The 13436-nt window shown below is 50.3% G+C and overlaps 2 protein-coding genes across 5 annotated transcripts in view; one reads left to right on the forward strand and one right to left on the reverse strand.

The window, feature by feature from the left end:
• SCAMP5 (secretory carrier membrane protein 5) overlaps positions 1-7009 on the reverse strand; it is a 58285-nt gene extending 51276 nt beyond the window's left edge. The window contains exon 1 of one of the 4 annotated variants that reach the window (XM_084968831.1): positions 6352-7009. The gene's annotated coding sequence lies outside the window, so the exon portion shown is untranslated. Of the gene's footprint in view, positions 1-5242; positions 5883-6351 lie in introns of those variants that run through there. The other 3 variants (XM_084968836.1, XM_084968838.1, XM_084968834.1) reach the window with 3 other exon arrangements.
• A 125-nt stretch (positions 7010-7134) lies between these two features.
• Positions 7135-8615, forward strand: RPP25 (ribonuclease P and MRP subunit p25). The gene has a single exon (XM_001927117.6). It carries the CDS (start codon positions 7296-7298, stop codon positions 7935-7937), a length of 642 nt encoding a protein of 213 aa, XP_001927152.1. The 5' UTR covers positions 7135-7295; the 3' UTR covers positions 7938-8615.
• Positions 8616-13436: the final 4821 nt, after the last annotated feature.

The following is a 13436-nucleotide window of genomic DNA, read 5'->3' on the forward strand; positions in this document are numbered from 1 at the left end:
TCAAACCACAAAAAAACCAGAATAGCCAAAGCTATCCTGAGAAGGAAAAATGGAAATGGAGGAATCAAGCTCATGCACTTCAGACTATACCACAAAGCTACAATCATCAAAACAGTATGGTGCTGGCAGAAAAACAGAAATATAGATCAGCAGAACAGGATAGAAAGCTCAGAATTACACCCTACAGTCAACTAATCTATGACAAAGGAGGCATGGATATACAATGGAGAAAAGACAGTCCCTTCAATAAGTGGCACTGGGAAAACTGGACAGCTACATGTAAATGAATGAAATTAGAACACTTCCTAACACCATACACAATATAAACTCAAAATGAATAAAGACCTAAATACAAGACCGGATACTATAAAACTCTTAGATGAAAACATAGGCCAAACACTCTCTGACATAAACAACAGCAATATCTTTTCAAATCCACCACCTAGAGTAATGACAATAAAAGCAAAAATAAACAAATGGGACCTAATTAAACCTAAAAGTTTTTGCACAGCAAAGGAAATCCTGAACAAAATCACATGACAGCTCACAGACTGGGAAAAAATATTTGCAAATGAAGCAACTGACAAGGGATTAACCTCTAAGATATAAAAACACCTCCTCAATCTCAATACCAAAAAGCATACAACCCCACCAAAAAATGGGCAGAAGATCTAAACAGACAAGTCTCCAAAAAAGACATACTGATAGCCAAAAAAAAAAAAAAAAAAAAAAAACATGAAAAGACGTTCAACATCACTAATTATTAGAGAAACACAAATCAAAACTACCATGAAATACTACCTTACACCAGCCAGAAAGACCATCATCAAAAAGTCTGCAAACAATATATGCTGGAGAAGGTGTGGAGAAAAGGGAAGCCTCTTACACTGTTGGTGGGAATGTAAATTCATGGAACCACTATGGAAAACGGTATTGAGACTCCTCAAAAAACTAAAAATAAAATTATTTTGATCCAGCAAGCCCACTCCTAATCATCTACCCAGACAAATGACTTGAAAAGATACATGTATCCCAACATTCATTGCAGCACCAAATACAATGGCCAAGACATGGAAGAAACCTAAACATCCATTGACAGAGGAATGGAAAAAGAAGATGTGGTACATATACACAATGGAATATTACTCAGCCATAAAGAGGAATCAAATAATGGCATTTGCAGCAACATGAATGGACCTAGAAATTATCATGCTAAGTGAAGTTAGTCAGACAGTGAGAAACAAAGGTCATATCCTATCACTTATATGTGGAATCTAAAAAAAGGATAGAGGAGTTCCCGTCATGGTGCAGCAGTTAATGAATCTGACTAGGAACCCTGAGGTTGAGGGTTCGGTCCCTGGCCTTGCTCAGTGGGTTAAGGATCCAGCGTTGCCGTGAGCTGTGGTGTAGGTCGCAGACACGGCTCAGATCCCGCGTTGCTATGGCTCTGGCGTAGGCCGGTGGCTACAGCTCCGATTCGACCCCTAGCCTGGGAACCTCCATATGCTGCAGGTGTGGCCCTAAAAAGCAGAAAAAGAAAAAGAAAAAAAGATACAATAAACTTCTTTGCAGAACAGAAACTGAGTCATGGATTTTGAAAAAACTTACGGTTACCAAAGAAGACAAGTTGGTGGGGGGAGAGATGGGCTGGGGATTTGGGATGGAAATGTTATAAAATTAGGTTGTGATGATGGCTATACAACTATAAATATAATAAAATTCATTTTAAAACAATAGAAAAGGTTTTCCTGTGGTGCAGTGGGTCAAGGATCTGGCATCGCCATAGCCATGGTGCAGGTAGCAACCTCTTTTCTGGTTCAATCTGTGACCTGGGAACTTCCACATGCTGCAGGTGCAGCCAGAAAAAAAAAAAAAGAATTACACTGTTTATCATAAGTCAGACTCTGACAGGATGTGTTGGGAGAAGGGATCTCTGTATGTAACATTCAGAAAAGCTGATACAACTACTCCCCATTGAAATGAAGCAGAAAATGTTAAATCACACAAAAGCAAAATAAAACCACTGGGTCAGCATTCCTGCCTGTCAACAAACAGCTGGGGCGCAGCAGCTCTGGCTGCCCCATGAGGGCTGACAACCTGCTCTGACTCCTTTTTTTGTTTGTTTTTGTTTTTGTTTTTGCTTTTTTTACTGCTGCACCTGTGCTATATGGAAGTTCCCAGGTTAGAGGTCAAATTAGAGCTGCAGCTGCCGACCTACGCCACAGTCACAGCAACTCGGGATCTGAGCTGCATCTGTGACCTCCACCACAATGCCTGATCCTTAATTCACTGAGCAAGGCCAGGATTCGAATTTGCATCCTCATGGATACTAGCCCCGTTCATAACGTGCTGAGCCACCACAGGAACTCCTCTTTTTCTTTTTTAACTCTACCCATCCTCCAGTTTTGCCTACAAGCAAAGTTTGGACAAGGGATTTGTGGGAGTGGTGATCTCATAGAGGTCCTGGAGGGGGAATGGGGGGGACCTGGGGCAATTCTAAGAGATAATCCTGTTATCACCATCATAGTTTCCATTTTACAACAGAAGAAACTGAGGTGCAGAGAGCTTCCATAGCTACATCAAGGGCACAGCTAGCAAGTGGCAGAGCTGGGAGTCAAATCCGGGTGTGTGGCTCCAGAGTACACACTGTTAACCACCCTACTAGGTGCTCCTGGGTGTTAGATAGGCAAGCATTTTGTAAGTTGTAGAAAAACTCAGTATACCCCGAAGGATATTTATAATTCTGGGAAGGCATAAACAAAGCACCCTAGCTCTGCCCCAAGGTAAAAGCAGGAGGAGGAAGTGCAGCCCTGATGCCTGCTATCCCAGGCAAGCAGCTGGCAGAGCAGAATTCTATCCTGAAGTTCTGGACCTTCATCATGGGTAGCTGGGGAGACCTAGAGCTGATGGCTTTCCACTCTGCTTCTCCTTCCTCTTGCAGATGGTCTAGTGCCATGCTTAAGAACAGACTCTGATAGCGAGTTCCCATCGTGGTACAGCAGAAACAAATCCAACTAGGAACCAGGAGATTGTGGGTTCGATCCCTGACCTCAATCAGTGGGTTAAGGATTCAGCATTGCCGTGAGCTGTGGTATGGGTTGCAGATGCAGCTCAGATCCTGCGTTGCTGTGGCTGTGGTGTAGGCCGGCAGCTGTAGCTCCAATTCAACCCCTAGCCTGGGAACTTCCATATGCTGTGGGCGCAGCCCTAAAATGACAGAAGAAAAAAAATTAAAAATAGAATTACCGTATGATCCAGCAATTCTACCCTGGGTATTTTCTTTCTTTCTTTTTTTTTTTTTTTTTTTTTTTGTCTTTTTGCCTTTTTCTTGAGCCGCTCCCACGGCATATGGAGGTTCCCAGGCTAGGGGTCTAATCGGAGCTGTAGCCACCGGCCTATGCCAGAGCCATAGCAACGAGGGATCCGAGCCATGTCTGCGACCTACACCACAGCTCACGGCAACGCTGGATCCTTAACCCACTGAGCAAGGCCAGGGATCGAACCCGCAACCTCATGGGTCCTGGTCGGATTCGTTAACCGCTGCACTGCGACGGGAACTCCCATACCCTGGGTATTTTCTAAAGAAAATGAAAGCATTAATTCTAAAAGACATATGCCTCCCTATGTTCACTGCAGAATTATTTATAATAGCTAAAACATGACAGCAACCTAAGTGTCCATTGACATATAAAAGAATAAAGAAGATGTGGTGTGTGTGTATGTATAATATTCTATTGTGTGTTATGTATGTATACATACATGATGTTAAGTGAAATAAAGATAAATAATGTATGATCTCACTTATATGTGGAATCTAAAAACAACAACAGAACTTAACTTGTAGATACAGAGAAGAGATTGGTGGTTGCCAGAGAGGGAGGTTGAGGGGGAGGGAAAAAAAGAAAAAAAAAAGAACAGAACAGACTCTGGAGCCAGACAGACTCTGGATCTGGCTCTACCTGACTTACGAAATGGGTAGTGGTTTCATTGTTGTATGAAATGAGTTAGTACAGGTGAGCGCATAGTACAGGGTCTGGCACAAAGCACCAGGTTGCGGGTTCGATTTCTGCCCTGCCCCTCCCCCCCACGCAATGGATAAAAGGATCCAGCGTTGTTGCTGCAGCACTGGAGAAGGTCGCAATTGCCACTAGGACCTGATCCCTGGTCCCAGGGAACTCCATATGCCGAGGGGAGGCCAAAATAGAAAAAAAAAAAAAAATGCCCAAATCACAGAGGTGAAAAGAAGTTAATGAACCTCAGGCGCAAGGTCAGGACCTCACTTAACAAAGGCTATTTCAAAACTCTGGGCTTAATTTTATATTCATACTTAGTAGTTCTTTCCTTAGAGAGGCCAACAAAATGCAGCTTCAGAGGTAACAGATGAAGTGTGCTGTTTTCTTGCAGTTATTTTAAAAATACATTTACATCTATAAACGTGCACACAGAAATAGATTCCTCACTCCCTAGCTTAAAAAATACTTGTCCTACTGTGTGGATAGCTGGTACCCAGTTCATTCAACAGAAAGTCTTGACTGTTTTTCCATGTTTCTAACTGTCGCAGAGTGTGCACCACAGATGCTCAAATTTATTTATCCACCTTCCCAGAGCTGAGCCCTCTACTCCCTTCCCAGCCGACCCCAGAGTATCCTGCCGTCGCCTCGCTCCTCGTCTCGGTTTTCTCGCTCATAGCGCCCCCTTTCTCTGCTATCCTTGCTACGGCTCCTTCGCCTTCTTTCCTAACAGCCCTGGGCAAACCTCGCCTCTCCCGGCCCCCGCACGTCACCGTCCAGCATTTTGTCCCCTCTCCCGCCCTAGCTTCTGGCCTGCCAGCGTCGCTCCACTCATTCGCTGCCCCCCCACTCGAATCTTTCCGCTCCCCTGCCCGCGATCTCCTCCCCCTCTTCGCTCCGCACCCGGTCCTGCCACTCCGCGGCCCCACAGGAGCGCACAGCCGGCGGGCTGCAACGCACGCTGTCAGAGTAATGAATGGCTTCAGCGGTAATTAGCGACCCGGCGGCTAATCACGATGTACATTTACATTTTAAGTGCTGCAGAGGGAGCTGGGAAAAGGAGGGGAGCGGCGGGAGGGGGCGCGGGCCTTTTTCCCCGGTCTCCCTTCACTGACTGCGGAACGAAGTGAATCGAGTCTTCTACAGCTGGCGCCAGTGGAGGGGGACCGCGGGGCGGCGCTTTCTAGCGCCAGCTCAGAGCAAAGGCAAACGCAGAACGGTCTTATCCTCACCCGACGTAAACTCCTGGCCCCTGCCTCCGAATCGTAGACCCCTGCGTGATCCCTTCAAAGTGAACGTTCAGCCTTGGCTCGCATACTCCCGTGGGTGGAGAGCTCGCTTCTGCGCTTATCAGCCCGTTCGAACATAGATTCCAGCCATTTTGGGACTTTTTCTCAGGCCTAACGAAACTGATGCTCTTTAAGTCCCACAACTGCCCTAGTCTTACAGGGCCTGAGGTTCCCTGCGCCCTGCCACGCGCTGCAGACTGTTGTGTCTTCTTCAGACTACTGTGTCTCCGACTCCTAGGGCTGTTCCTAGAGGGGCCTCTGGGAGCTGGGGCGGGGTGGAAGTACAGGTTTGGAGCAGAACGCGACCTCGAGGGCCCCTGATCCCAGAGGGCGAGCAATAGATCCGAGAAGGGCGTTGGTCATTCGTACGGTGGGGCTCAAAGGTTCGCCTCCTGCAGTCACTCCCACGGCGCGGTAATGGGTCATCCCTGGGTTTCAAACAACAGGGCAGATCTAGGAGATACAGGATGCTGAGGATGCAAAAATGGCAGCGAGGAGAGGGTGGGGGACCCGGCAGCTCCATCTCAAAACCGACCCGGCTCCCCCAAGCATTGTCATGCTCCCAGCACTTTAAGGGTTTCCCACCGGCCACAACTCTGTGCTCCTCCTTGCCACGCCCCACGTAGTCACCCTGGCCCAGATCTGGTCTGGCCCACTCTTCAGTTCTGTGCGTGGGCAAGGGGGTGGAAGGATGAAGAAGGAGACCCTAGGGCAGATCGAGGGAGGGTCCAATTTCTTCTCAAACTCCCTCCCTCCCATCAGCAGCGCTTCAATCCCAACCTCGCTTCTCCCTTCGCTGTTCATCTCTCCTGGCAGGAGATCCCCGGCCACTCCCTCTGTTCTGCAGAGGTCCTGGGAAGGGACACCCTGTAGCTTCATAGTGCCCCGAGGTTTCAACTTCCCACCTACTTCCCTTTTCCCTCAAAACATACTTTCACCCAGTCTCCTTTTTGTAAAGGAAGCCAGGCTGACTAATAACGAATTCCACCTGGGAAGAAGGGGGTGGGGTGCTGGAGGGGATCCACGTTAGCAAAGAAAAATACCTGGCTTACCCTAAAGCATGCAGCTTTAATACTCGACTTTCAGGCATGAATGGAGGCAGCTTAACTCTCCCTTGAGAAGAGGTCTCCTTGGTCTCTTCTCATTCACCTCAGGGAACAGTCTAGCTCACGGTCTCAGTCCCCACACCACAGGGGGTGGGGGTGGAAGGGGTCCAGGATGCTTCAGCTTCAGTCAGGCGCGGCGAAGCTGAAACCTGTCTTAGGACCACACCGCGACGTAATCATCCGAAGGCAGGCGCGGAGCGAAGCCGGAGCCAGCCCCTCTCGCACTCTGCTGACCGTGCACAGGCTGTCCTTGAGGCGAGAATACCCGCTCCAGAGCGGAGGGACACAGCGGGGGTGGGGGGGTTGGGGGGAAGTGGAAGAAAGAAGCCTCAGCCCCCAGCAGGCCGCTTCGAAATCTCTCCTTGTAGGGGACAAGGGGCTGCCTTCAGTTCTGAAACGCAGAAGGACTCAGGGACCCGTTCTAAGGCGGCGTTTACCTCAAACGCAGTTTTTATTTAGATTGCCCGTTTATGAAGGTTGTCTCAGAGAGAGCTGATGGCGATTATAGGGAAACTTCGCCTAACAAGTCACTCCCTGGCTTTGCCACTGCGCTCCATCGTGCGTGCCGCTCCCACGCGCCTATAGCTGAGGACCGGACTGGATCCGGGAGGCGGGTGAGGCTGGGACAAGAGCCCGCAGGGCTGTTGGGGGCGGGGCCTGTCGGTGGGGGCGGGGCTCCCAGGCTCCCAGGCGGGGCCTTAGCTAAAGGCGCGGAGCACAGGGCGCCGAGAGCGCAGAGTAGAGCAGCGCCCAGTGGAGAGGAGTGGGAGACGAGGATTGTACGGTCCCCGCCCGCCCACTAGCATCCACGCCGCTTCCGCACCCTTACCCCTGCTGGCCCTTGCCGGACGCGACCGGCCGCCATGCAGCCCTGGGGCTGAAGCGGCCCCATGGCGAAGCCACCGTCCCCGCGGTCCCGGCAACTACGGCGCATGGAGAACTTCCGTAAGGTGCGCTCCGAGGAGGCGCCGGTGGGGAACGGGGAGGAGGGAGGCGGCCCTGGCTCGGGCCCCTTCGGCGACCTGGCGCCAGGCGCCGTGCACATGCGGGTCAAGGAGGGCAGCAAGATCCGGAATCTGCTGGCCTTCGCCACCGCCAGCATGGCGCAGCCAGCCACGCGCGCCATCGTCTTCAGCGGCTGCGGTCGGGCCACCACCAAGACCGTCACGTGCGCGGAGATCCTCAAGCGCCGCCTGGTGGGCCTGCATCAGGTCACGCGGCTGCGCTACCGGAGCGTGCGCGAGGTGTGGCAGAGCCTCCCGCCGGAGCCCACGCCGGATCAGAAGCCTGACGAACCAGCCGCCAGTCTCACTGTACTCAAGAACGTGCCCAGTCTCGCCATCCTACTTTCCAAGGATGCACTTGATCCGCGCCAACCCGGCTACCAGCCCCCGAGCCCCCATCCTGGGCCCTCTTCCCAGCCAACTGCACCGACGTCTAAGAGGAGTCTCGGAGAACCCGCAGCTGGAGAAGGCTCTGCGAAGAGGTCACAGCCTGAGCCAGGTGCAGCGGAAGAGGACCAGACGGCCTGAGAACTCCATCTTCTGGGCCACGTAGACGGGCTGGATCTTACCCCCCTGAGCTTCGACCTTGAGACACACCTCCAGCCTTTCACGTCTTGGTACACTGGAGCCCCCAGTCTGGACCCAGCTCCTCAGACTGGAAGCACGGACCCCAAGGCGACAAGAGAGGGACCCCAGAGAAGCTTCGTGCGCCTCTACCTATGTTGCCTGACGTTACAGGACTCCACCTTCAGCTTTTCTGAACCATACAGGGATCTACTTCAGGGAGGGAATGGTGGGCAGTAGAACTTGAGCGTTGATCAGAACCCGCAAGGGTTAAAGGCACTTAGGATTTTTGAAGAGGGCTTGGAGGGTGGAAGCTGAGGAAACTCTTGGAATCCCCCCACAATTGTAGTGGAGGGTAATGGGTCAGAAACCACTGCTTGAGGGCAGGGGATTCTGAGTTGTGTGGGGCCCTATTCTGCCACTTACCCCAGCACACAGTTTCTAGTTTTCCTTCCCTTGCCTTTAAGGAGCATCCTGAGATCAAGGTGGCAGGGGCATCTCCCCAGGATCTAGCTCTTTTAACATCCCCCCTTCCCCATGCTGGCCCAGAGGAGAAGACCCAGGACAGGACTCTCCAGGCCTCCTCCTTTGAGCCCCATAGCAGCTGGAGTCTTGCTTCCAATAAAACAAACACAAAAATGACTTTGTCCCTGGGTTTTTTCCTAACCGCTTGCCTGTGCAGAGACTTCTCTGGCCTGCCTTCCTGTGTCTCAGTCCCCTCCAGCCTGGACTCCTTAGCCTTTGGAGCCTTCAGGGTCAGGCACAGAAACTGGACAGCTTCGAATTGATGCAAGGAGCACATTACCCAGTCCCTGGCTCTCCTTTTCTCAGCCCCCCTGGCTGGCTTTAGCTTCAGGGGCTTATGGCCAGAAGGGGACCTTCATCACCTTAGGCATTACCACTCAGGGAAAGGGAGCAGCATATTGCTTTTCTGGAAAGAGAAGGAAGGTGAGCATCAATGAACTCTCCTGGGGGGGGGTAACTGCCAAGGGTGGTGTACCCCACTAGGGTTCCTAAACCTGCAGCCTCCTGCCAATAAACAGTCTTATCCAGAAGGCTGGTGCAGAGCCCCCCATCCCCATGGATAGGTTCTCCCCTTCAGCTCTCTCCCCACCTCTCTCTCTCTGAGAAAGGACAGCACACCCTTGGGAGAGGGGGAGGAGAGAGACTGAGCACAAATCCACTGCTGGAAATTACTATTCAGCAGAGAAGCTGGGACTTGGGCTGTGATTCACTGCAGGCTCCCTGATAAGCTGCTGCCTCCAGCCCTGCACAGCTGTCTGTTGAGAGATAACGGCCTTATAAGTCTTTCTGCCCAAGTCCCAGGTTGGGGGGAGGAGGAGTGCTGTGTGTTGGAAGAACTCTGGCAAAAGTCGGGGGAGGGGGAGCATATAGCCCCAGGATCTCAGAACCAGCCCCAGCCCCATGCAAAGTGACAGCACCCTTGGAAAGAAGGGGATGGGGAAGAATGTAAGTCACTTTGCAGGCTGAAACCTGAAATAAATCCTTCTGCTGGTAACAAAGGGGTAAGATTTCTATAGTTGACAGGAGGGGGCTCTTCAGGGAATCTGCCTTCTCCATCTCTGCTTGAGCTTGGGATCAGTGAACCCTGTCATACAGACTCCAGTTGCCCTCCCCAATTTCTTGTTCTTGGTGAGTCCCTGGGGAGGGGCAAGGGGTTTGGGTGTGCTTGTCTGACTCTCTCAGGGGTGGCCAAGAAGTGTGGAGAGAATGCAGACTAGCCTGACAACTAAGGTATCCTGGGCTTTCACATCCAAAGTAAATGGTAAAACTTGAAAGAGGTCCTGCACGGTAGTATCTTAAGAGAGATTGATCTTTGTTCTGGAAAAGGGCCAACTTTCTGTGACCGCTAGTGTCTGGACATCTTGATTGCCAGATCACCAAGTCTGCAAGCAGAGACTTTTTAGAGAGAAGAAGCTCAGAGGCTTTCTCTTGTGATGGCTTGGGTCAAGTAAGTACCCTTCCAGTCCAGAGACTCATCCTGTGGTGTGGGCAGGAGAGGGGCATGTTGTTTCTCTACCTTCAGAGCATTAACCTGCTTGCATGATGGGCTGAATTTCTGCCTCCAAAGCCAGAAAGCAAGTAGTGAAACTGCCTTTCTTTTTTTTTTTTTTTTTTTTAAACTGTCTTTCTTGGAGTTCCTGTCGTGGCTAAGTGGTTAACAAATCCGACTAGGAACCAGGAGGTTGCGGGTTTGATCCCTGGCCTTGCTCAGTGGGTTGGGGATCCAGCGTTGCCATGAGCTGTGGTGTAAGTTGCAGACGCGGCTCAGATCCCGCGTTGCTGTGTCTCTGATGTAGGCCAGCGGCTACAGCTCCAATTTGACCCCTAGCCTGGGAATCTCCATATGCTGTGGGAGCAGCCCAAGAAATGGCACAAAGACAAAAAAAGAAAAAGAAAAAGAAAAGAAACTGCCTTTCTTGTCTGCACCTCTACTCCACTCCAGCAACTTCAGTTTCCAGGATTTTGATAGGTGGGCCATGGAACCCAACCCAGCACCCATGAGCATCCCACCTCTGTGCTTTACTGGATCCTTTGGCCCTGCTGACACAAGAGTAGACACCTCCACCTGTCAAGGCTGAGGTGGGAACTTGAGAAGTGCTGAAATAAGGCGGGATGTGACCAGCGGAGCACCTCATAGGTAGCTCACTTGAGAACTGACTAGTGACCAAACGGGAGGGAGTGGGAAACCTCCCCACCCATGAAACCCCGTCTTTCCAATAGTAGCCTCCATCCAAGAGCTTCCTGGGCCCTGACTTGGTGCACTTCCAGGCTAGGAGTGGTAGTGAAGGCTCACACCCACACGACTGTCAAGTCACACAATCAGAATTCATTTGGGAACGTAAATGTGTATAATCCAAGGCCAGAGCATGTGGTCAGAAGGGCAATGGACCATTAGCTGGGCCTCGAGGGACTTCATTATTGTGCCAAGTCCCAGCCTAGGCACAGGACGGGGCTACAAGGGAAGAATCACAGTATGATCAGACATTGTTTCTGCAAGAATGTTCCAGTCTAAAATCACTATACGTCAATAAAACTTTTTTTGTTTTGTTTTGTCTTTTTGCCTTTTCTTGGGCCGCTCCTGGAGGTTCCCAGGCTAGGGGTCGAATTGGAGCTGTAGCCACCGGCCTACGCCAGAGCCATAGCAATGCGGGATCCAAGCCGTGTCTGCGACCTACACCACAGCTCACGGGAACGCCAGATCCTTAACCCACAGAGCAAGTGCAGGGATCGAACCCGCAAGTTCCTAGTCGGATTTGCTAACCTTTTGCCACGACGGGAACTGCATACTTCAATAAAACTTTTTTAAATGTTCCAGGAGTTCCTGTCATGGCTCAGGGGTAATGAAACCAACTAGAATCCATGAGGATGAGGGTTCGATCCCCAGCCTCCCTCCGTGGGTTAAGGATCTGGCATTGTCATGAGGTGTGATGCAGGTTGCAGACGCAGCTCAGATCCAGCGTGGCTGCGGCATAGGCCAGCAGCTGCAGCTCCGATTCGACCCCTAGCCTGGGAACTTCCATATGCCACAGGTGTGGCCCTAAAAAGCAAAATAATAATAATAATAATAGAAAATGAATAAATAAAATAAAAAATATTCCAGTCTAGTTGAGAGATAAAAGAAAGTTACAGCACAATGCAGTGATAGGGGGAGAAGGCAGGAGTTATGAGAAGAGGCATTTAATTCACTCAGAGGTGCTGATGGAGCTGGTTCCCCAGTGACCAGGAGTTAGCCAGCTGGACAGGACTGGACCAGGAATTCCAGACAGAGCACAGATGCATCTGGTGTTGAGGCAGCCATAAGTATCTGAAGGAAGCATGATGAGAGGCAGGTGGGATGGGAGTACCAGGTGGGGGCTAGGTCATAAGGTGCCTCCCAGAAGCAAGTGGGGGACCAATAGAAGCCAGGGGGTGCCCTGGTCTAATTGATGTGTGAGAAGGATCCTTCTGACAGCTGTGAGTGAGGTGGATTGGAAGGAGCCTGTCTGCATTCAGGATACTACAGGGAGGTAGGAGATGAGACAGTGGTAGCAGGAACAGATTTGAGAGCTACCCAGACTAGATAGGATTTTACCGCCGTTACAGTCAGGACAGAGAGGGCTTCTCCTTGTGGTACTACCCCTAGCTTGGTCAGGGCTTAGCCTGCCTTCCTGACGTCACCAGTGTCATGCTACCTAAGGACAAAACAATAGAAGGATTTTAAGGAGTGTGTCCACAGCTTCAAATTGGTAAAAAAAAAAAAAAAAAAAAAATCTTTAAAATCTCTCATCCACTGGCCATGAATCTGCCAAGGCATGGTCACCGCACAATTGGGAGAAGATCTGGGTCTGACACACTCCCACCCTGCTGCACGTACCTCCCCCACCCATTCCCTTCATTTCCCAGCTCTCGCTCTGCTAATTCTGCAGTTTGAATCATTGCCATGCCCGTATTGGCCACTAGGGACTCTCTAGTCCCTTATATTTCAATGAGATGGTGAAATACCTACAGAGAGTGGTATTTGAAGAAAGGGAGGAAATACAGCCACAAAAAAGTTGCCTTGGTAATGCCAGGTTTCTTCCTGTCACTGACCAGATCTTAGTTTGGAATTGTGCACTCATAAGTGTGACTCTCTTGTTGTCAGTCATCCCAATAAACCAGAAGCCATGATTGAATGGAACCTGCCTGCCTTGCTCCCTGCACAGTTCGTGGAACACAGGAAGCCAACAGAGAGCTGTTGACTGAGTGAATAAACACTGGATGAACGAGATTTCTGAACTGTTCCAACACCACATCAAAGTCCTTAACTATCCAGCCCCATGGTCGGTGGCCAAAGCTTCCCCTATCCCAACCACTGCTTATCTTCTCATCTGGGCCCTTGGGTTCTACCTTCTCTTTGAAGAAGCTAAGGATCACCAGAGTGATTGGGTTTGAATATCCAACTTGAGGACTCTGGGGTCGTTGATGACACCTACAGACTATCATAAATATTGTGAGTTGAACTGTGTCCCTCCAAAGCTATGTTGAAGCCTTAACCCTGGTACCTGTAAATGTGACCTTATTTGAAAAAAAGAGCTTTGCAGATGTAATTAATATGTAAGATGAGGTCATACTGAAGTAGAATGAGTCCTTAATCCAATATGTCCTTAGAGGAAGAGGAGAAGAGGCAGGCACACAGAGGAAAGAATATCATGTGAAGATGGAGGCAGAGATTGGAGTTATGCAGCCCTGAGCCAAAGAATGCCAAAGATTGCTGGCAAACAAGAAATGCTAAGAAAAAGGCATGGAATGGAGTCTTCCCTAGAGCCTTTAGTGAGAGCACAGTCCTGCCAACATCTTGATTTTGGACTTCTAGCTTCCAGAACCATGAGAGAATGAATTTCTGTTGTTTGAAGTCACCCAGCCAGTGGCACTTTGTTTAAGCAGTCTTAGGAAACTAATACATACAATAGGCAGTCTCAA

Source organism: Sus scrofa, chromosome 7, assembly GCF_054392235.1.
Source record: "Sus scrofa isolate SSC_HxYL_T2T_F1_AM1 chromosome 7, Sscrofa_HxYL_maternal_Yorkshire_Landrace_v2.0, whole genome shotgun sequence".
NCBI lineage: Eukaryota > Metazoa > Chordata > Mammalia > Artiodactyla > Suidae > Sus > Sus scrofa.

Excerpts from the sequence above, each read along its gene's own strand:
- RPP25 (XM_001927117.6), top strand. The coding sequence starts at position 7,296 with ATGGCGAAGCCACCGTCCCCGCGGTCCCGGCAACTACGGCGCATGGAG.